We start from the raw sequence: 21751 nt of genomic DNA, 5'->3' as shown, positions 1-21751 counted from the left end.
TAATAGTGGTGTCATTCTTGTCCCCACCGTGGGTGAATCCACTTCAGCCTCAGTCAAGTAATTGTTGAGGCCATTTATATAAAAACTAAAAAGAAAGGGTGCCAGTACGCACACCTGTTTGAGCCCACTTCTGATCTTTATAGGTGGTGGACATTCTTCATTGGGTTCGAATCCTATCCAGGGAGGACCTGGCTTGGCATTTCGGGCTGGACTGCTCCATAGGGAGTAGGGTCAAGACTGATTTGCATACAGCTGGGTCCGAACTGGGGTGTTGTGGCAAGCAAAATAACGATGAATTAAACCCAGATCAGTGACTGGGGGTCAGTGTTTGAAAAGTTTCAATATTCAGTCCATCATTTTAATTTGTGATGTTGCCTTGTGCGACCTAAGTGGCTAGGGTATGCCCAGACATTGGTTCCTTGCTTGCTGTGCCACTGGATTCAAACTAGCCTAGCTGATGAAGGGTGATACCCTGAAACTGGACCCAGGATGCTTGAATCCTGTTCAGGGAGGACCTGGCTTGATAGTTCGGGCTGGACTGCTCCCATAGAGAGCAGGGTCAAGACTGATTTGCATAGGGCTGGGTCCGAACTGGGGTGGCGTGGCAAGAAAAATGATGATGGATTAAACTAAGATCTGTGACTGGGAGTGATTTTTGGAAAAGTTTCAACACTCCCTCCATCATTTTATTTTGTGATTTTGCCTTGTGTGCACTAAGTGGCTTGGGTATGCCCAGACTTGGGTCCCTTGATTGCTGCGCTACTGGATTCAAGTTAGCCTGGCTGATGAAGGGTGATACCCTGAAATCAGTCCCTGGATGCTTGAATCCTGTCCAGGGAGGACCTGGCTTCGCAGTTCAGGCTGGACTGCTCCCATGGGGAGCAGGGTCAAGACTGATTCGCATATGGCTGGGTCTGAACTTGGGTGACGTGGCAAGAAAAATCATGATGGATTAAACCCTAATCTGTGACTGGGGGTGAGTGTTAGAAAGTTTTCAACACTCCGTCCATCATTTTATTTTGTGATGTTGTATTCTAGTGGCAGGACTGTTTATGAAAAGGGTATGTTTAATACCTGCCAAAGTTCACTCATTCTTTCCTAGCTGAAGATATTATTACCTGCTCCTAGGTCTCCCTCGTAATGGTCTCCTTCCTGATCTTGATAGCCTCCTTATATTGCTTCCTGCACATCCTGACTTCCGCGGTGTCTCCGGGTGCCCTTTTGACTGTTTGCAGTAAGTTGCTACGAGCCTGCAAACATGACTTGTCAAACCATTTTTATGCATCAAGAAACTCAGTTTGAATGCCTTGCCATTTGTAGTTAATTTATCTTTCCGCTAATTCCAGAAAAGGCCACCAAAGTTTCTCCTGGATCAGGCTGAAAATGTAGGCACATCCTGAGATGCTCCATCGTATTCTCCAGAAGTTGGGACATAAACACTTCTGGGTCAATATCCTGCCATTTATGCTGCACCCCCGATTCCTGGTGTATTTAATCAGTGCAACCATTTAGCGACTGGGTAATGGCATGAGCCCTAGATCAAAATTTAATATCAGCGAGTTATGATCACTCAGATGTCTCTCAGTGATATAAAAAACATGTACCTTCCTTGCCCAGGCTTTAGAGATTACAATGTAATCATCAGGGACCAAGACCCCCTGTCTGTATATGTTGCCTGTTTTGATGCTGCATTAGAACCCAGATTTAGGCAAAGAATGAGTTAACGGGTCACTATCAGCTTGTTCAGTATATCATCACAAAGGTTATGTTCAAATTGTAAATAGTTACAAAAAATCAGTGTCTCCTACTTCACATACACTATTAAAATCACCCACCCTCTACACAATTAAAACAAAATGTTCATCCAGTCCTGCCAATACTCTGTCAAGGGCATAGAGAAGGGACTCTGCAATTGTGACGTTTTTTTGTAAAAAATTTATGAGAACAATAAGCTGTGTCCCCACTAGTGGCACGCAAATTATCTGAAATAAAGTTGGGTCCAAAGAGGTCTTAACAATCGTAGCTCACATAGTGACACTGATTAAAATTATAGGGCCTCCACTATGACGCCCTGAGGCTGACAGGATAGCAGGGGTGATAACTGAGGAGAAGCCATTTAGATGTAATTCTGAGCGTAACCAATGTAGTAGGCTTGCTCAGTTTATGGTGTGCACCTATGGTGTGGCACCCTATACTGAGTCCAGGCACCCCTTAGTGATAGTGTTTTGTGGCCTAGATAATGCAAGCTCTCTAGGCGTAGCTATGGAGAGCAGCTCAGGCTTATCTTGGAGGAATGTAAAGAACTTACAATACCACAGTAGTCAGTCAGTAACTGTTACACAAGAAAGAACCACACCAAGTGTTGCGAAAATAAAGTATTCTTCATTACAACACTAAGACTATTCTAACATTGGTATATTTCCACTTGTAGAGATCTACACACAAAATATACACTTAGTAACAAGCAGAAAAACATAGAAATACACGGAGAACCATGAGAAGGTCGAACCATATACTAGGAAAGTGGTATAAGAATGGAGGTGCCCAACCAAGGTAAGTGTGTTAGAATCCTGGGGGCTGGGGTAGTGAGAAATTACCAGAGGTAAGAACCAGAAATCCCACAGGCGCCCGGGTGCAGAGTTGTTATCGAGCTGGGTGTTCCATAGGCTAACACAGGACCGTCACAGTTGTTTTTTATGGATTCAGGAACCTTCGCAGTGGACCCAGAGGAAACCTGCTGGCACTAAGAAGGTTGGATAGTGCCCCCACCCGTGGATACTCAGAAGATGGAGAACATACACCAGGGAGCCCAGGTGCATGGAGGTGAAGTGACGTTGGAAACCTTAATTGGAGTCAATGGAAGCCTAATTGTCCAGCTGCTGTCACGACCCGCAGACCTGGTCGGTGGAACCCAAGGGTGGATTCCGGACGTGAAGAACCTGAAAAAGAAGGGGACAGTGTCCACACCAGTCGGAGATGTCTAGGCGGTGCAGGTAGACAATGCCTACCCTCTTGGAGGTGAAGTTCCTTGAAGAAGGTGAAGAAAGAAGTCCAGCTGCGGAGTCCAGGGGATGCAGGAGATCCTTGGAGTCACCCATGAGCTGTCCCACGTCAGTCGCTGGATTGCAGGAGGGTCAGTGGCCCCCAGGACCACCAAGCCTTGGCAAATGCAAATAGTTGTTCAAAGGAAGATTGTAGGTTTTTGGGGACCAGCAAGGTCCTAGTGATCACAGGAGTTTAGTTCCTGGGAGGACAACAGAACCACCACCTCTGCTGCAGTCAGTCAGTAACTGTTACACAAGAAAGAACCACACCAAGTGTTGCGAAAATAAAGTATTCTTCATTACAACACTAAGACTATTCTAACATTGGTATATTTCCACTAGTAGAGATCTACACACAAAATATACACTTAGTAACAAGCAGAAAAACATAGAAATACACGGAGAACCATGAGAAGGTCGAACCATATACTAGGAAAGTGGTATAAGAATGGAGGTGCCCAACCAAGGTAAGTGTGTTAGAATCCTGGGGGCTGGGGTAGTGAGAAATTACCAGAGGTAAGAACCAGAAATCCCACAGGCGCCCGGGTGCAGAGTTGTTATCGAGCTGGGTGTTCCATAGGCTAACACAGGACCGTCACAGTTGGTTTTTATGGATTCAGGAACCTTCGCAGTGGACCCAGAGGAAACCTGTTGGCACTAAGAAGGTTGGATAGTGCCCCCACCCGTGGATACTCAGAAGATGGAGAACATACACCAGGGAGCCCAGGTGCATGGACGTGAAGTGACGTTGGAAACCTTCATTGGAGTCAATGGAAGCCTAATTGTCCAGCTGCTGTCACGACCCGCAGACCTGGTCGGTGGAACCCAAGGGTGGATTCCGGACGTGAAAAACCTGAAAAAGAAGGGGACAGTGTCCACACCAGTCGGAGATGTCTAGGCGGTGCAGGTAGACAATACCTACCCTCTTGGAGGTGAAGCTCCTTGAAGAAGGTGAAGAAAGAAGTCCAGCTGCGGAGTCCAGGGGATGCAGGAGATCCTTGGAGTCACCCATGAGCTGTCCCACGTCAGTCGCTGGATTGCAGGAGGGTCAGTGGCCCACAGGACCACCAAGCCTTGGCAAATGCAAATAGTTGTTCAAAGGAAGATTGTAGGTTTTTGGGGACCAGCAAGGTCCGAGTGATCACAGGAGTTTAGTTCCTGGGAGGACAACAGAACCACCACCTCTGCTGCAGAGCCTTTCAAAGTCCATGGGACAGCAGGATCTATCAGCCAGTCGTTGTCTTCTTGAGGTCCCTGCGGATGCAGGGGAGTGACTTCTTCACTCCAAGGGAGATTACTTCTTGCTTCTTGGATGCAAATAGAGTCCTTGTGACCCTGTAGGATGCACAGCCATGGATGTTGCAGAAGTCTTGCAGGAGGTGGAGAAACAATGTTGCAGTGGGAGCCATCCCAACTGGATACAGTCTTGTTTCAGTTCTAAAAGCAGACCAGCAGCTGTTCTAGAGGCCAAGAGCAGAAGATGTTTTGCAGAGAGTTCTTTGAAGAGAATGTCTCTATGAATCTGAGGACCCACCCTCCGGGGAGCTGTTAAGTAACCCTAAAAGGGGGTACTCTCTGTAGTGACCCACCTATCAGAGGGTCAGGGATGTCTTCTACCTGGCATGACCAGTCAGATGCTCCCAAGGGCCTCTGCCTACCTTGTTTCCAGGATCGCAGAATCAACTGGCCACCTGGCAGAGCTCTGTGCACCTTCCTAGGGGAGGAGCTGGGCAGGGGGTGGTTACTCCCCTGTCCTTTGTGTGGTTTCACATCAGAGCGGGACCCAGGAGTTCCTGCACTGGCGCAAAAAAACGTTTATGCAAGGAGGGCACCAAATGTGCCCTTCAAAGCAGTCTGGTGGCCACCCCACCTCAGTCCAGAGACACCTAGTTCTAAAGGAGGAGGTCACATCTCCCTCCTACAGGAAACCCTTTGCTCTGCTTTCCCCTGCTTGAGTTAGGCTCAGCAGCAGGCAGGCAGAACCCTGTCTGGAGTCTGCAGCAGTGTGGGCTGGCAGGCAGACCCTGCATGGCTGTACAGGCAGAACTGGGGGATCCTATAAGGAACTCCCAGAGTACATGGTATTATGCAACTAGCACTGGAATCGGTGTAGGTGTATGATTTCAACATGTTTGATACCAACCATGCCTAGGTTCAGAGAAGCCATTATGCAGTTTGACCACTCATGTTGACCAGTGTCCACTACATACCTTAAGATGGCTTCCCCGCACTTACAAAGTGGAGGAATTGGTGTCTGAGATTTGTAGGGGTACCTCTGCTCCTGCAGGGGTGCCCCCACACTTAGGAATATGCACCCTGCCCTTTTGCGGAAGGGCCTACCAGAGGGGTGACTTACAGTGTCTAAGTGCAGTCACTGCGATATAAGGCAAGCCTTACATATTAAGTGAAAGGTGCATGCACCATTTTACACAGGGTGCAATAGAAGGCCTGCAGTTTGTGTGGGCTCCAAGGGGTTGCATATTACATGCTGCAGCCCATGGGAGAGCCCTGGCGTGCTAATGCCCTGGGTACCTAAATACCATATACTAGGGAGTTACATTGGTGCACCAGTATGCCAACTGTGGGGTGTAAACGTTTACCAGAAACCAAATTTAGAGTAGGGAGCACAGATACTGGGGTCCTTGTTCGCAGGATACTAGTGTACTACAGTCTAAACACACTAATACCAGGCAAAAGTGGGGGTAACTATGTCAGAAAGATGCTACTTTCTTACAACCAATTTTCTTGAAAACAAGCAATTTCTTAATTAGTTGGCATTGCTACCCATTTTTTAATGTTGGTTTTATTTGCAACCCCAGCAACATTCCAGGTGAGAAAACTCAAATCTGGGGCTGTGAAATCGATGTTCCCAGTTCCAACAGGCATCAAATCATGGTCACAAATTCTGAACCTGTTCTCAGACCTCTTGGTAGGATTAGTGATTAAGCACAGGGATTCCCCATCAACAGCACTTTCAAAGATGGGTAGGTGGGCAGAAGTGTCCGTCACCTGGATATTTGTGTCAGTTGAACAAAGGCAATAATTAGGTCTGGGCTTTTGGATTATCAGTGATAGGAGGTTGAAAATAGTTAGCCTGGTCGGCCTCAGACAAATTAATATCCGTTGGCCCTCTGGTCACTTCAATTAGTTCTTTAATATCAGGGCCTACAAGAGCATTGGACAGTCAGTCGACCTCCTCAAGAGCGGCAAAACTGTTGTGTGTTGAGGGGTTAAATAACCTATTATCCTCTAAACTGCAAATTGGCCATGTAAAAGATGAATCCTTCCCAAACCTATAAAAGAAACCTAATGGTACTGGCTGAATCCATGCTGATGGTCCCTGGGGGCTTGGAAGCCTGTACAAGATGAGCCCCACTAGCTGTGTATTGCAGAAGTTAATTACAATGCAGTCACCTACTTCCGTCTTTCACCTGTTACTAACCCAGTGTCCCTGCAAACACATATTATAGCTATAAAGTGAGCATTACTGCTAATGGTCACCAGAAATTTGGTAAGCCAATCGGTGACCTTGTTCTTCAGCTGGTGGTCAGTTTCGAGTTGTTTGGGTGTAATGATGGAACATTTTTTTTAATTACTGCATACGGTGTGGAGTCAGGCGGTAACTGTAGTATTTAGGCATTCTTGCTGATATTTGGGAGGCCGAGCTGAAGCTGGAGTGGGGAGATCTTCTTATGCAGGCAGCTAATAATGTTGGAGCATGCCTGTGACAACTGAGATTAATTAGTCTTAAGGCGCCCCAGTTCTTCCACAGTAGCTATATCCAGACTTATACTCAATTAAACTTTGTCCTCATTTGCTGCAGAACATTTTTGGCATTGTTGACACTCTGTCCCTGCTAAAACAGTAGATGGCTTTCTTGGGTGTACCTGTGAAGTTCTTTCAAGGTATGACCAATGTTCTGAAGTGCTGCACTATCACAACAGGACTAAGGACATTCACAAGGATTCCTTCTAGTTGGTTTATGATCCCAGCGGCAATTGTATCGCAGACAACCCCTGATAGTGTGGGCTGCACCTGTGTAAGTACCTTAGGTTCTAGATGCCCATTCTTATTCCTGCTCCATTACTGCTCAGGGCATCTGGCTTTGCAAACTTTTGATGTGCGCACCGGCTGCATATTGCCCTTTTTCCTTTTCGTGGTGGGGAGGGGATCTGTAACATCGTTAATAGGGGATTTCCCTGAGCAAGTTCGCTTCCCCTATGGTATCACTACAATATCTGAATCCCCCCATAAACACATGTATACTTCTCTAGTTATTGGGTTTAGTACAAGCCTCGCTTGTAGCCCCCTTTGCCTCAGTGCATGGGGCTCCATCAAATTGGGTGAAACTGCATGCAGGGTCTTCATTGGTAGTAGGTAATAGGGAGCTTCTTGCTGCCCCCAGTATTTCCTCCGCACGCTCTATTTCTGAGTTGATGGTACTTATAGCGATATTAAAATTGTTAGTAATTGAGCCTGCCCCCGGCTTTCTTTAGTAACAGTAGTAATAAAACTCGCCTCACTCTAACCCCTGATTCCCCAGAGATGAATTATATAAAATGTACAAGGGTGCCCTCAAACGACCAAGTCAAAAGGGGGGGGCAGCCAAGCCTCCTCTGGGCTGTGATAGGCACAGATGGGCCCACTCTCGGCCTGGTCTTCCCCCAGGCACATGCCTGGGCACGCCCCACATGTGTCCTGCCCCCTGGGGGCCTTAGGTGCTTTTTAGTGCATTGTGTGTGTTGTGCCCTGTCTCCTGAGCAAGAAGAATCCTGGGAGGCGAAGCCCCACCCCTGGAGCAACTACAGTGAGGAGTGCGGTGAACTACGGCAAGGTCCATGCATCCCGCAGGGGCCTTAGGTGCTTTTATCATGATTGTCCGTGTTGTGCCCGACTACTGAACAAAAAGAATTCAGGGGGATGAAGTCCCACTCCATGAGCAGCCACAGAGAGAAGGCCAGTGAAGTGCGGCAAGGTCCGTCATCCCACGTCGCAGGGAATTGAGGCACTTTTTATTGCATTGTCTGTTCAATGCTCTCCTCCGGAACAAGAAGAATCCTGGGGGATGAAGTTCCACCCCAGGGCAGCCACCGTGAGGAGGTCAGTGAGGTGCAGCAAGGTCTGTGCGTCCCACACCGCAGGGGCCTTAGGCGCTTTTTATTATATTATCCATGTTGTGCCCTGCCTCCTGAACAGGAAGAATCCAGGGGGACGAATCCCCACACCAGCAGTAGCCACACTGAGGATTGAGATGAAGTGCAGCAAGGTCCATGCGTCCCACGCTTCGGGGGCCTTAGGTGCTTTTCATTGCACTGTCCATTTTGTGCCCCACCTACTGAACAAGAAGAATCCTCAGGGACAAAGTCCCACCCCAGGAGTAGCCACAGTGAGTAAAACGGTGAAGTGTGGCAAGGTCAGTCCGTTCCGTGGGGGCCTTAGGCACTTTTTATTGCTCTGTCCATATTGTTCCCTGCCTCCTGAAAAAGCAAAATCTTGGCGGACAAAGCCCTATTCTAAGAGCTGCCACAGTGATGAGTGCGGTGAAGTGTGGCAAGGTCCGTGCGCCCGCTGCTTATTTTTGTACTGGATGGGACATTAAAATACCAGTGGTGCCAGTAGAAAACCGGCCAGGTGGCATACCTAGTTACAGCATTAGCTGAGACTCAGCATTTAGCTGAAGCCTGTCAGCACACTCTGTGCCTGAGGTGAAGAGGGATCTGGTTCCCAGGGTAACCAGTGGTGTGGTGTTGTGTTTGGGCCACTTTGCTGAGTCATAACTCTGCAAAGGGACAGCCCGCTGACTGGGCCCACCCAGGACAGGATCATACTGTCTTGCACTGTTCGAGGGAGCTCTGGTGTAAGCTTATGGAAGGGACCCGACATTCAAATTAAGAAGGGGAGAGCTGTCTGCCAGTCACCTGAAGCCACTGCAGCAGTGGGACCCACGTGGCAGAATGTGCAGCATGGATCAAATGTTTTGTAGTGGCCTTGTCTGCAGGTGCGTAGCTTTGTCAATGACATTTGGGTAGTGTGAATCCCAAATTTCCCACCTAAACAAGCAGTGAGCTGCAAGGTGGGGAGGTAAGATGACCAAGGTTCAGGATAGACTGTTTCCACGAGGAGCAGGGCCAGTACTAATTTGCATTAGGCAGGCTTCTGTATAGAGTTGCGCAATGGGTAACAAACAATGTGTTGAAATGGTACCCTGAGTGATTGCTAGTGGTTAGCGTCTCTGCAAGCATTTACCACATCACCTTTTGGGTGTTTGATTGCCAGCTGTATGCCTGAAAACGTAAGACTTGTGCAGCTTTTTAAGCCTACTACTGCCAATGTTTGTGAATTAAAAAATTAGCAACTTTGCACCCTTTCAATTAGTGTAGATCTACTACTTTTTTGGTAAACCGGTTACTATACATATATATATATATATATACTTCTATATATGCTTAAGATCCCGATCCAAAAACAAGTTAAAATCTGTTAGTGAAATGAGACGATGAAAAGAATTGACACAGACATAGCAGACCTGACTCAGGAGTGCCAGACCCAACCACCAAACAAGAATACTTTCAAGGGGGGTCACACCCAAACACCCTGCTGAAGTTACAGCCCTGCCTGTCCCACCTGGGCCTGGTATTTCTCACTGGAAACTCATGGCTAAGGCCACATAAAACACAACAGCCTGGAGTACCTGCCCTGAGATCACTCATTTTTCACTGCACATACTTGTCTTCGTATATATGCTAATTGAAGCCTTGATGGTAGAGTTCTGAAATTGGTGCATTTGGGCAGGGTTCCATGTTTCTAGTCCTCACCTTTTACAAATTATGATTGATGGTTCCATGTATTAAGCCCGAGTTGCAAACAGAGGAGGGTGTGCTGGAAAATTACAAAGGTGAGTCAAGTCAGAGCCAAGTCATGAATCTGGCTTGGCTATGAGAGTCTGGGCAAGAGCTGAGCTATGAAAATGAGTAGCATGTTTATCGTACACCAGACATAAAGTAAAAACATGATACAATTGCTTCAAAATGTAAAAAGCATATTTCTTTAACATCTTGAGAGATTCACCTTAGTGCATCAGATTATATCTCTGCATAGTTTAGTTTAAGTTTAAGTGATAGTTTTTAGAAACATCCGTGGCTTGTCCCCTTACTTCATTGCTATTGAAATAATTGCATATGATCACACTTTTTGGACATACAGGGAAGTCAGAATCATTTCAGGTTATCATGATTTCGCATTTTGAAATTCTGTCACCAGGTGGGTACCGTTGTCTATTTTCTCTCTCTCCACTTTATATAAAACATCATAGCTTTGTATTTCATTCTGGCTTCACAATGAGGAAAACCAACAATGAGATAGCAAACCTGACTCAGTGCCACAAAACTCAAACAACAGTCCAAGAATGCATTTATTTGGCGAGTGTCCCACCTCATACACGAGTATGTGATTCATTCACCCTCCAAATGTCACTGACTAAGATATGCCCCTGCATGTGAACATGCAGTGTAGTTGTGCCCTTCATATCAGAGAGCTCAGTCGGACGTCTCTGCAGCTGTCGACTTTTCAGGTGAGCAGAGCTTTTCGAAGTACTTGATCCAGGTGTGGCTGAGTGACATTGGTCCTACAATCCTGTCTAGCCTTCAACAGGCAGAATATTTATTTCAAGCTACTGATAAACATACGTTCACTTACATGCATGTCTATTTTTCTACAGAGAGCAGACTGTGCTCAAAGAGTTGTCCCCGTCTGTGGGGTGGCTAATTTTAGGGAGAGAGGAAAGAGCATCAAAGAGACACACTGGGAAAACAGCTGAGAAACAGCAGCCAAAGAAAAGTAACTTTAAGCAGGAAAAGGAGTGGAGAAAGGCTGGAGGGGCGATCCAGAAGGGAAAGGTATGGGAGGACAAGATGGAGAACTGCTGGTAGTGGAAATTCAGTATGAGAGGAGAATGATAGAGTTGAGGGAGGCGAGTGAGTGTGGTGGGGAGGCTAAGAAAGCAGAGTTGGTTCAGTCTAGGGTCTCCAAAGCATGTACTCCATTTACCCAGGTTCTAAGAGCATGTTACAAGTCTCTGCTTGATACATAACTTTCAGCACTTCTCCAAAATGTAAGTACAGTGAGAGATACCTGTCACATGCAGTGCATGAGTGTCTGCCCACATGTTACAAACACTGCAATCTCTCCTGTCTGCCTACATTATGCACAAGGTAAAAACACCATTCTCTTATAGATGCCAATCAAAAGCACTCAGTTAGCACAATGAACAATCTCCTCCTAGTGTGCCTGCCTGACTAAGCCGATGGTGCAACCTATGCACTCCCTCCTTCGGTCCATTATATCTGCCGAAAACAGATATGTGCACACAGTGCAGTGTCTCCTCCCTGTATGCCTGTCTGACTAAGCCCATGGTGTAACCTGTGCACTGCCTCCTTCGGTCCTTTTTACCTGCCAATAATAATATAGTGCACATAGTACAGTGTTTCCTCCCTGTGTGCCTGTCCACACTAAGCAATACGGTGCAAGCTGTGCAGCCTATGCTTTTTTTATAGCACCTGTCCACATTAAGGACATGGTGCAAACAGTGCAGTACCTCCTCCGTTTCTGTGTGTCTGCCTGTACTAAGCACACAATACAAGCAGTGAAGAGCTTGTGATTAGTGCTTTTCCCCCTCTATGTCTTCCCAGTGTTTACAGTCTCTGTTCTACCTACACTAAGCACCATACAATAGTCCACTGTCTCTGCCTGTGATGTGGCATCCCACACTAAACACACTGTACAAATAGGCAGCGTTTCCCCTCGTGCTGTCTTGCATCACTAACCATGAGACAGACAGAGCACCAGTTACAACCTGCTTGACTACACTAAGCACATGAAACATATGCAGTGTTTACCGTTTTAGCTGGCCAATCAAATGTGAATAACTTAATGAAACATACAAAAAGCACAATGTTTACAGTCTGGCAACTCTAAAAGGCACACAAAAGGAAAAATGAAAAGTAAAACAGATGCCATAAGTGAGCTAATTCAAAGCACCAAAAGCGCCATAAGCGTGTTCACAAAGGAGACACACAAAAAGAAAAAGAAGTTCGCTCTCAGTAAAACATATCAGAAAATGTGAAATTATCCATGTAACAGGGTCGGTCCCTAAGCCTGTAACAAAACTTCCCCAAGGAGGGACAAACGTAAAGCATTTACCAATGATAAAAAAGGATTTTTGAAAGGCAAGCCCATGAACGAGTGATAGTGGTGGGTGTGAGGTGGGCAAGGTTAAAAGCCCACATAAATACCAAGACGTCAGAAAAGCACCACTTGCGCGCTGCTATGCTCAACCTAAAAAACGGATGAGCGAAGGAAGTGAGAGGAAAGGGACAAAGGCTAAGGGGGAAATGGGAAGATGGACAAAGTTAGGGGGAAACAGGACAAGAGATAAGAGAGGATGTGAGATCCGAGGAGACAGACAAAAGATGGGAGAGGTGTGAGGAGAGACAGGAGACAAAAAGAGAAGGGAGGGGGAGAAATAGAAAAAAGAGATGGGCTTCGAGAGGCAAGACAAAAGCAATTTGCTGTATATAAGAATACAGATAGGAAAGGACAACGTGAGTGAGAAAGGAAGGGGAGAAAGGACAGAGTAGAAAATGAATGGGAGCAGATGGAGTAGGAAAAGGATGAGAGATATGAAAAACAAATTACAGCGAACGAAGGGAAGATAGGGGAGCAGAAAGGGTGGAGTTGGGAAATGAAAGTGCAGAGGATGTAGGCAACAATGAAATAGAAGAAGGAGTGAATAAAGTGCAGGATGGAGAGAGGAGGGACTGGGGCATTTTTAGGTTGAAGTCTACCAGACAGTGCAGCTATCTCGTTGCTAGAGACTTCTTGGGGACATTTGAAAGCTGACCTGAGAATGCATTCCGCCCACTGCTTACCATTGGCTTTGTGGTTTGTAACTCACATTTGCTAGCTTTATTTGTTTTAGGCTGTCCAGCATGTGTTTGTCCCTCCTCTGAGGCATAGCTTGTTTACTGTATTCTCCTACGAGTGCTCGCTTTCTGTAAACAGGTCTTTAAATGTTGTTCTTATCTGTGTATTCAAAGACAGAGGTCAAATGTCAGATTTTGTCTTCTGAGGAAGTTTAGTGTTTACTTTTTTTTCTCTGACTTCATACTGAGAGGATTTATCTGACAATCTGGGGTGTGAAAGGAAAGGCTTTTCTCTAGCTCACAACATTTAAATGTCTGTAAATGAATTGTGCAAATATATTAAAATATATTAGAAGTAGGAAAGCACAAATGAAGCAATGTTTTTTAAAATTCTTAAATGAGTCGGAAACAAATATTTTAATACAATCAAAACAAAATAATACACTAAGGGGGTCATTCCGGGCGAAGACCGCCAAAAGACCGTACCGCGGTCAAATGACCGCGGCGGTCATTTTGACTTTCCCGCTGGGCAGGCGGGCGACCGCTAAAAGGCCGCCCGCCCGCCCAGTGGGAAAGCCCCAGCAACGATGAAGCCGGCTCCGAATGGAGCCGGCGGAGTTGCTGGTGTGCGACGGGTGCAGTGGCACCCGTCGCGATTTTCAGTGTCTGCTTTGCATACACTGAAAATCCTAATGGGGCCCTGTCAAGGGGCCCCTGCAGTGCCCATGCCAGTCGCATGGGCACTGCAGGGGCCCCCAGGGGCCCCACGACACCTGTTCCCGCCAGCCTCTTCCTGGCGGTGTAAACCACCAGGAACAGGCTGGCGGGAAGGGGGTCGTAATCCCCATGGCGGCGCTGCTTGCAGCGCCGCCGTAGAGGATTCCCTGGGGCAGGGGAAAACCGGCGGGAAACCGCCGGTTTCCCTTTTCTGACCGTGGCTTTACCGCCGCGGTCAGAATTGCCCCTGAAGCACCGCCAGCCTGTTGGCGGTGCTTCCTCCGTCCCCGGCCCTGGCGGTCGGAATGAGGCCCTAAGTGATGCCATTTCCACACATTATCATTTGTGCACTATATAGTTTTATCAGTAAATACGTCTGTACAAGTGGAATGATCATTTCAATTGAAAATGTATTGTCTGTAATGGCAGTGCACTACCACACCATGCATACTCCACTCATTGGCATTCCACTCAACAACACTCTACTCCACTCTATGCCAGTCTATGGCCCTCCACTCTAGAACACTCTATACCACTCCACAACACTCTACACCACTCCAGCTCACCCCACTTGACTACACTATACTCTACGCCACTGTACTCCACTCTACTCTGCTCTTTGCTGCTCTACTTCACTCAATGCCACTCTACTCCACTCCACTCTACAACAATCCATGACACTTCACTCTACGACACTCCACTCTATGACACACTACTTTACTCTGACACTCCTCTCTACTCCACTCTACTACACACTATGCCACTCCAATACACAGCACTCCACTTCAACTATGACACTCTATTCCACAACACTCTGCAACACTCTATGCAACTCCACTCTATGATTCTCCTCTCTATTCCACTCTACAATACGCCACTCCAAAATACAACACTCCACTCCCTGTACGGCACTACTCCACACCACTCTACGTGATTCTACTCTAACTCACCCTAGGCTGCTCTACTCCGCTCTATGCTGACTATGCCACTTAATTCCAGTGTACTCTACCCCAATCCTCTCCATGCAACTCTACTCCATTCCACTCTCTGCCACTCCACTCAATGCCGCCACATTCTTTGAGACTCTACTCTATGACACACTACTCTACTTCACTTAGAGGAGATTTTTATAAAAAATAACCTGAGCCTAGTACTTAATTGCTGCAGCCAAGGACCTGAACGTGAACTTGGAAGCAATTCTAATGACCCCAGCATCACCATCTGGTTTAAAGGCTAGTCTAAAAAACACAAATTATGGATCTATCGTGAAATGTGGATCTAGACATAATAGAATAAGCAGTCCAAGCTTCTTTGATTGCAAAATCATATGATGGTATGAAAATAAAACCATACTTGAAAGTGGCCCTAAGCAGGAAGCATAGGTCAAAAATGTTTTAAGCATGACTCATAGTACCCTCAATAAACAAGCCAAGAGTCAACTAGAAAATAGCACCTACCATAACTAAATGCAGGTTCTGTGACTATACAAAAGAATCAATATTGCACTTACTCTGCTGCTGCCCAGAATTTTTAAAAGCACGACCCACTTTTAATGAAACCAATGTTCTTAAAGTATGGGGTTTTAACACGTAAAGACGCTCTGGATCTTTGTCTGAGAATTAAATATTATTTCTATGGACATAGTCCATATTGGCATGTACAGACATAAAATAATCTGCAATGAAACTAAGAGGAAACTCACAGCACAGATCAGCAAGCAGCTCCACGTTAAACTGTACATTTAACTCTAAGAATTTTATCTGTTTTATTGAGGCTTTGTTGTGCCAATTTTAACTAACTGAAACAATAAAATAAATATTCACTACTCCACTCTACTACACTCCTCTCTACAACACTATTCAACACTCCACTCAACTCAACTCCATGCTACTCTATGTCACATTACATCACCCTACTCTATGACACTCTATGACACTTCACTCTAGGCCACTCTACTCCTCGCTACACCACTCCAGGCCACTCTACTCTAAGCCACTTCACTCTACTCTAATCCACTTCTACTCTGCTCTATGCCACTCCACTCAATGATACTCCATTCTACTTCACTCTACTCCATCTCACGCTGCACTACACCACTCTATGGCACTTCCCTCTAGGCCACTCTACTCCTCTCTACGACACTTCACTCTAGGCCACTCCACTCCTCTCAACAGCACTCCACTCTACGAAGCTCTAGACTACTACACTATGTGCACCTGTATGATCCTCTACGCCACTACACTCTACTCCACGCAGTTCTACTCCACTCTATTCCACTCTGCCCCACTTAACTCCATGCTCTCTACTCTATACCACTCAAATCTTTGACACATTACTCTACTGCACTCTATGACACTCCTCTCTACTCCACTCTACGACACTCTACATCACTCCACTGTACAACACTCCACAATATCTCACTCCTCTTTACTCCACACTTTATGCCACACCCCTCTTTGACACTCTGCACCACTCTAAAACACTCTACTCAATGATACTCTACTCTGCTCAGTGACACTCTACAACACTTCACTCTAGAACATTCTACTCCTCTCTACGCCACATCTCTCTACAATACTTTATTCCACTCCACTATAATTCATTTTACAACACTTCACTACAAGACACTCTACACCACTCCCTCTATACCACTACACCACTCAACACCAATTAACTCCAGGCCACTTTACTCTAGTGTATAACTCTATGACACTCTACTTCACTCTACAACACTCTACTCTACACCACTCCATTTTACTTCACTCTATGCCACAACACTCTGACACTCCACAACTCTCTATGCCACTCTATGACATTCCACTTTACTTCCCTTTAAGCCACTCCACTCTACGCCACTTTACTCTACTATATATTAAGTCACTTCTCTTTTCTTCACTCTACATCACTCCACTGTGTAACACTCCACTCAAGCCTGTTCCACTCTACTCCACTCTGCAACACTTTACTCCACACTACCCCATGACACTTTACACCACTTGATTTTACTCTACTAGATGACATTCTATGACACTTCACTCTAGGTCACTCTTTTCCTTAATATGCCACTCCATTCTATGACATTCAATTGCACTCTACACTCTACACCACTGTACGACACTCCACACTATGACACTCTATGTCACTCCCTCTACACCACTCAATGCCGCTTAACTCCAGGCCACTTCAATCCATTCTATGCCACTCCACTCTACGACTCTATGACACTCCCCTCCACTCTGTGACTCTCCACTCTACACCACTCCACTCTACTCCACTCTAAGCCACTCAACTCTATGCCACTTAACTCCACTATATGCTAAATCACTCCTCTCTACGCCACCCCACTGTACAACAGTCCACTCTATCTCACTCCACTCTATAAAAACTTTACTGCATGCCACTCTATGACACTCTACACCACTCTACGCGACTCAAGTTGATAACACTCTACGACACTTCACTCTAGGCAACTCTACTGCTATCTATGCCACTCCACTCTAGGAACATTTATTCCATTCCATTCTACACCAGAGTATGACACAGCACTCTAAGACACTCTACAGCACTCCCTCTACACCACTCTATGACACTTAATTCCAGGACACTCTACTCCACTCTATGACACTGCACTCTACTCTGCGACACCTCTACACCAGTCCACTTTACTCCACTTACCAACACTCTATGCCACTCTATTAAACTCTACTTTACTACACTCTAAGCCACTTTACTCCACTATATGCTATGCTTCTCCACGCTACTCCATCAACTGCTACTCTGCACTACAAACCCAGTTCTACAACCTTCCACCGCATGCCACACTTCTCTATCACACTCTACACTCATCCACTCTACAACACGGTATGCCCCCCCACTCTATGGCACTATACTCCACTTTACACCCTCCACTCTACATCCCTCCAATCACACCACTCTACAACACTACATGGCACTCTACGCCACTCCACTCTACACTCCTCCACTCCACATCCCTTTACTCTTTGACCATCCATTTTACTCTATGCCACACCACTCTATGCCACTGTACTGCATTCTATTCTGCTGCAATCTACAACACTTTAATCTACTGTATGACAATTTACTCAACTCTGCACTCTATAACACTCCACAACACACCACTCTATCTCAATCTACTCTATGACACTCCACTCTACAATACTCTACAACACTCTATTACGCTGTATGCTACTCTATGCCCCTCCACTCCACAACACTTTACTCGGCTCTACTCTACTCCTTCCACTCTACACCGCTCCACTCCATGATAATCCACTCTATGACACTCTACTTTACCCCACTCTTCTCCACTCTATGACACTCTGTGCCATTAAACTCTACTCCACGCCATTCTACACTACACCACTTTATGTCACTCTACTACTTGACACTCTGTAACACTTCACTCTAGGCCACTCTACTCCTCTCTAAGACACTCCACTTACGGCACTCCATTCTATGACAATCTACTCTACGATACTTCACCTTTACATTCTGTCATCCATTCAATCTTTCATCCATCATTTAGGGGGTCATTACGACCCCGGCGGTCGGTGGTATAGTGGAGGTATTACCGCTATTATGACATTGGCAGTTTGGCCAAAGCCAAACCGCCAAGTCAACACACCGACCGCCACAGTCTCCATCCGGACATCACTAGGCCGCCCACGGTATTTTGACCCCACCCACTGCCATGGTTTCAGTGGTTACTGTACTGCCACTGAAACCATGGTGGTAGGCACTATCAGTGCCAGTGAATTCCTTCCCTAACACTGATAGGCGTCTCCGCCGCCCCCCCTATCCAGAATCCTCCCCCACCCGTCCCCTCCCTCTCCCGACCCCCCCACACATTTACTCACACATACGCACATACATACATGCCTATACACACACGCATACACACGTTCACCCACGCAATCATACATTCATACACACTCACAGCAACGCCCACAAACATGCATCCAGGCACACTCGCAATCTCACAACACAACATGCACGTACACTCACAGCCACTCATGCACACGCGCATTGCACACACATGCACGCATTTACACACAGTCACACACACCCCCAGACATGCACACAACACCCCCCACCCACCTCTCTTGTCAGAGAACCAGACTTACCTGTTTGCAGGGGGTCCTCTGCTCAATGAAACTCTGCAACACTTCCCTCTAGGCCACTCTACTCCTCTCTATGACACTCCACTTTAAGACACTCCATGCCACTCAATGTCACTTCACTTTACGCTACTCTAGGTCACTCTACTCCACTCTATGCCGCTCTACTCCACTCTATACCACTCCACGCCCCTCCACTCTATGACACACTACTCTACTTCATTCTATACCCCTTTACACCACTCCGCTGAATGACACTCCAATCTCCCACACTCCACTCTGCTCCACTCTACTCCATACCACTCTATGACAAACTACACCACTCTACGGTACACCACCCTATGCCCTTCGACTTAATGACACTTGACAACACTTCACTCAAGGCCACTCTACTCCTCTCTATACTACTCCAGTCTACTCTACTCCACTCTACGACACCCTATGGCACGCTACTTTACGACACTCCACTCTGCAACACTTCCCTTTAAGGCACTCTATGCCACTCCACTCTACACCACTCTTTACAACACTTTAATGCACTCTATTCTGCGCCCTTCTACTCCACACCCTTCTACTCTATGCCCCTTCGCCCTATGACTCTCTGCTTTATGCACTTCACTCTACACCACTCCACTCTATATCACTTCACAACACTACACGTCTCTCCACTATACACCACTCTACTCTATGCCACTCTACTACATCTGCACAACTCTACACTACAACACTTTTCTCTCTGCCCCTCTTCTCTAAGACACTCCACTCTGACACTCCACTCTACGACACTCCACTCAACCACACTCTACGCACCTTCACTCTATGACATTATGCTCTATGACACTCCACTCTATGCAACTCAAACCTACTCTACTCCACTCTACACCATTCTACTCCACCATGTGCCACTCTAACCCACTCTATGGCATTCAACTCTGCAACCCTCCACTCTGCGACACTCTGCTCTACGACACTCCTCTCTACAGCATTGCACTCTATGTCACTCCACAACACTCCACCCTACTCTACGACACTTCACTGAACGCCTCTCCACTGCACTCTACAACACTCCACTCTATCACTCTACTCTACTTTGTGCCACTCTACTACTCTCTGTGCCACGCTACTCCACTCTATGCCACCCAACTCTGTAATCCTCTGCTCTACAACACTACGCTCTACAACACTCCACTCTAGAACATACCACTCTACGTCTCTCAACCCTACTCTATTGTACGCCACTCGACTGTACGCCACTCCACTGCACTCAACAACATTCCACTGTACTCTATTATGCTCGCCGCTCCTCCTCTCTGGGCCCGACAATCAATGCCGACACTCAACTCCACTGTATGCCTCTCCCTCTATGGCACTCCACACCACTTTATTCCACTCTACCCCACTCCACTATACCCTAAGACACACTACTCGACTCTACTCCACTACTCCACTGTACACTGCAACACTCTACGCCACCTGACTCTATGACACTCTATGCCATGTCACTCTACAACACTGTAAACCTCCCTACTCCACTCTACTCCTCTCCACTATACACCACTCCATTCTACACCACTCTACACCATACTACTCCACTCTACTTCACAACACTCCTCTGCACTCAATACACTTCACAACCCTCCACTCTATGGCACTTCACAAAACTCTACTGCACTCCGCTCAACGAATCTCCACTCTACGCCACTCTATGACACTCTACGTTACTCTCCTTTTCACCCCTAACTTTTAGCAATGTTGAAAAGCACACATGCTGTTGTACAACACGGCTAAAAGACATTGACAAAGCCAATTGCTCTTGTACAGGAAAGACCTATTTGATTTGCCAATACTTGTTTTTCATCTGTAGCAATAAGGGAAGGCTGGACAAAGATTATGTGCACTCAGTTTTCTTGCAGTCAAACAGTGTTGGAACTTGATTTGAGGTGAGTGTTATGGATAATAGAATTAAAGAAATACGGCCAGTGGAATCTCAGGCAGAGATGCAGCAGAAAGGCTCTCAGATTCACCTCTTATGTACTTTGCATGTCTGTGGACCATAAAATAAAGTTTGTGTGCCCTATAGCTATGATGTATTTACCACCTGTGTATACCAGATGTGAGCTGTATTAAAGGGATCTGTGCTCCATCTGAGCATTGTCAATTCTCAGCCTATTAGGAATGTTGCAACTGTTTAGGAACCCTTGTAAATTGCTGCATTGACATAAATCTCCTAATAACAGTTATACCTACCTCACTCCACTATGGTAGTGTCATTCAACGTGTCACACACATACAGCATTGAAATGTCAAACATACGTACACTGCAAACATGGACATGTCACACATAAGCAAATTGAAAACTTGGCAGCTACGTAGTAGACCTGTGGAGTTTATAAGAGAACATGTGACAGTAAACACAGCAACTTTCAAAGTTTATAACACCATACCTCCACTTTCAGAACAGGGAATCTGTATGGAGCAGAGTTTAAAATGGTGGCGTAGTAGGTCTGCTGTAGAAATTCTGGTGTTTCGTTTACACGTTTTACGTAGATTTTTAATTTGGCTATATCTCGAGAAGGTGGAGCTAGAGAAGAAAATGGGGAAAATGTTTGAGAAGATACCAAACAAAATAAACTGTGGCCAACATTTTGTGATTTTAACACTTCTAAGTGTTCTAGGCAAAAGCAACAGATCCAAATATTTTGAGTACAGTATCAAAGTTATAAACACTTATTAGCAATCTAAAACACATCAAAACACAGATAATACTAATACATATATACATACTCCTTGCTTGAGCCTTCATTATCATCTCTGCCCAGGAACAAGGGTAAGTAAAAAAGTCCGAGGAGCGCATTCATATATGCCTCGTTATTTGATGTTGCAGTCTAGATGCAAGTAGCAGACAATAAGCTGGAAGCACAAAGAACTCGCC

The 21751-nt window shown here is 46.1% G+C and overlaps 1 protein-coding gene across 4 annotated transcripts in view; it reads right to left on the bottom strand.

Annotated features, from left to right (window-relative positions):
• The window catches only part of LOC138295834 (uncharacterized), a 1330477-nt gene that overhangs the window by 1141793 nt on the left and 166933 nt on the right, over positions 1–21751 (bottom strand). For all 4 annotated transcript variants that reach the window (XM_069234393.1, XM_069234396.1, XM_069234394.1 and 1 more), the window contains exon 6: positions 21264–21400. In XM_069234393.1, the coding sequence (XP_069090494.1) occupies positions 21264–21400 (137 nt within the window). The remainder of the gene's footprint in view (positions 1–21263; positions 21401–21751) is intronic.

Source organism: Pleurodeles waltl, chromosome 5, assembly GCF_031143425.1.
Source record: "Pleurodeles waltl isolate 20211129_DDA chromosome 5, aPleWal1.hap1.20221129, whole genome shotgun sequence".
In the NCBI taxonomy this organism is placed as follows: domain Eukaryota; kingdom Metazoa; phylum Chordata; class Amphibia; order Caudata; family Salamandridae; genus Pleurodeles; species Pleurodeles waltl.
Note: the sequence above shows the minus strand (reverse complement) of the source record. Positions and strands in the feature narration are given on the sequence as shown.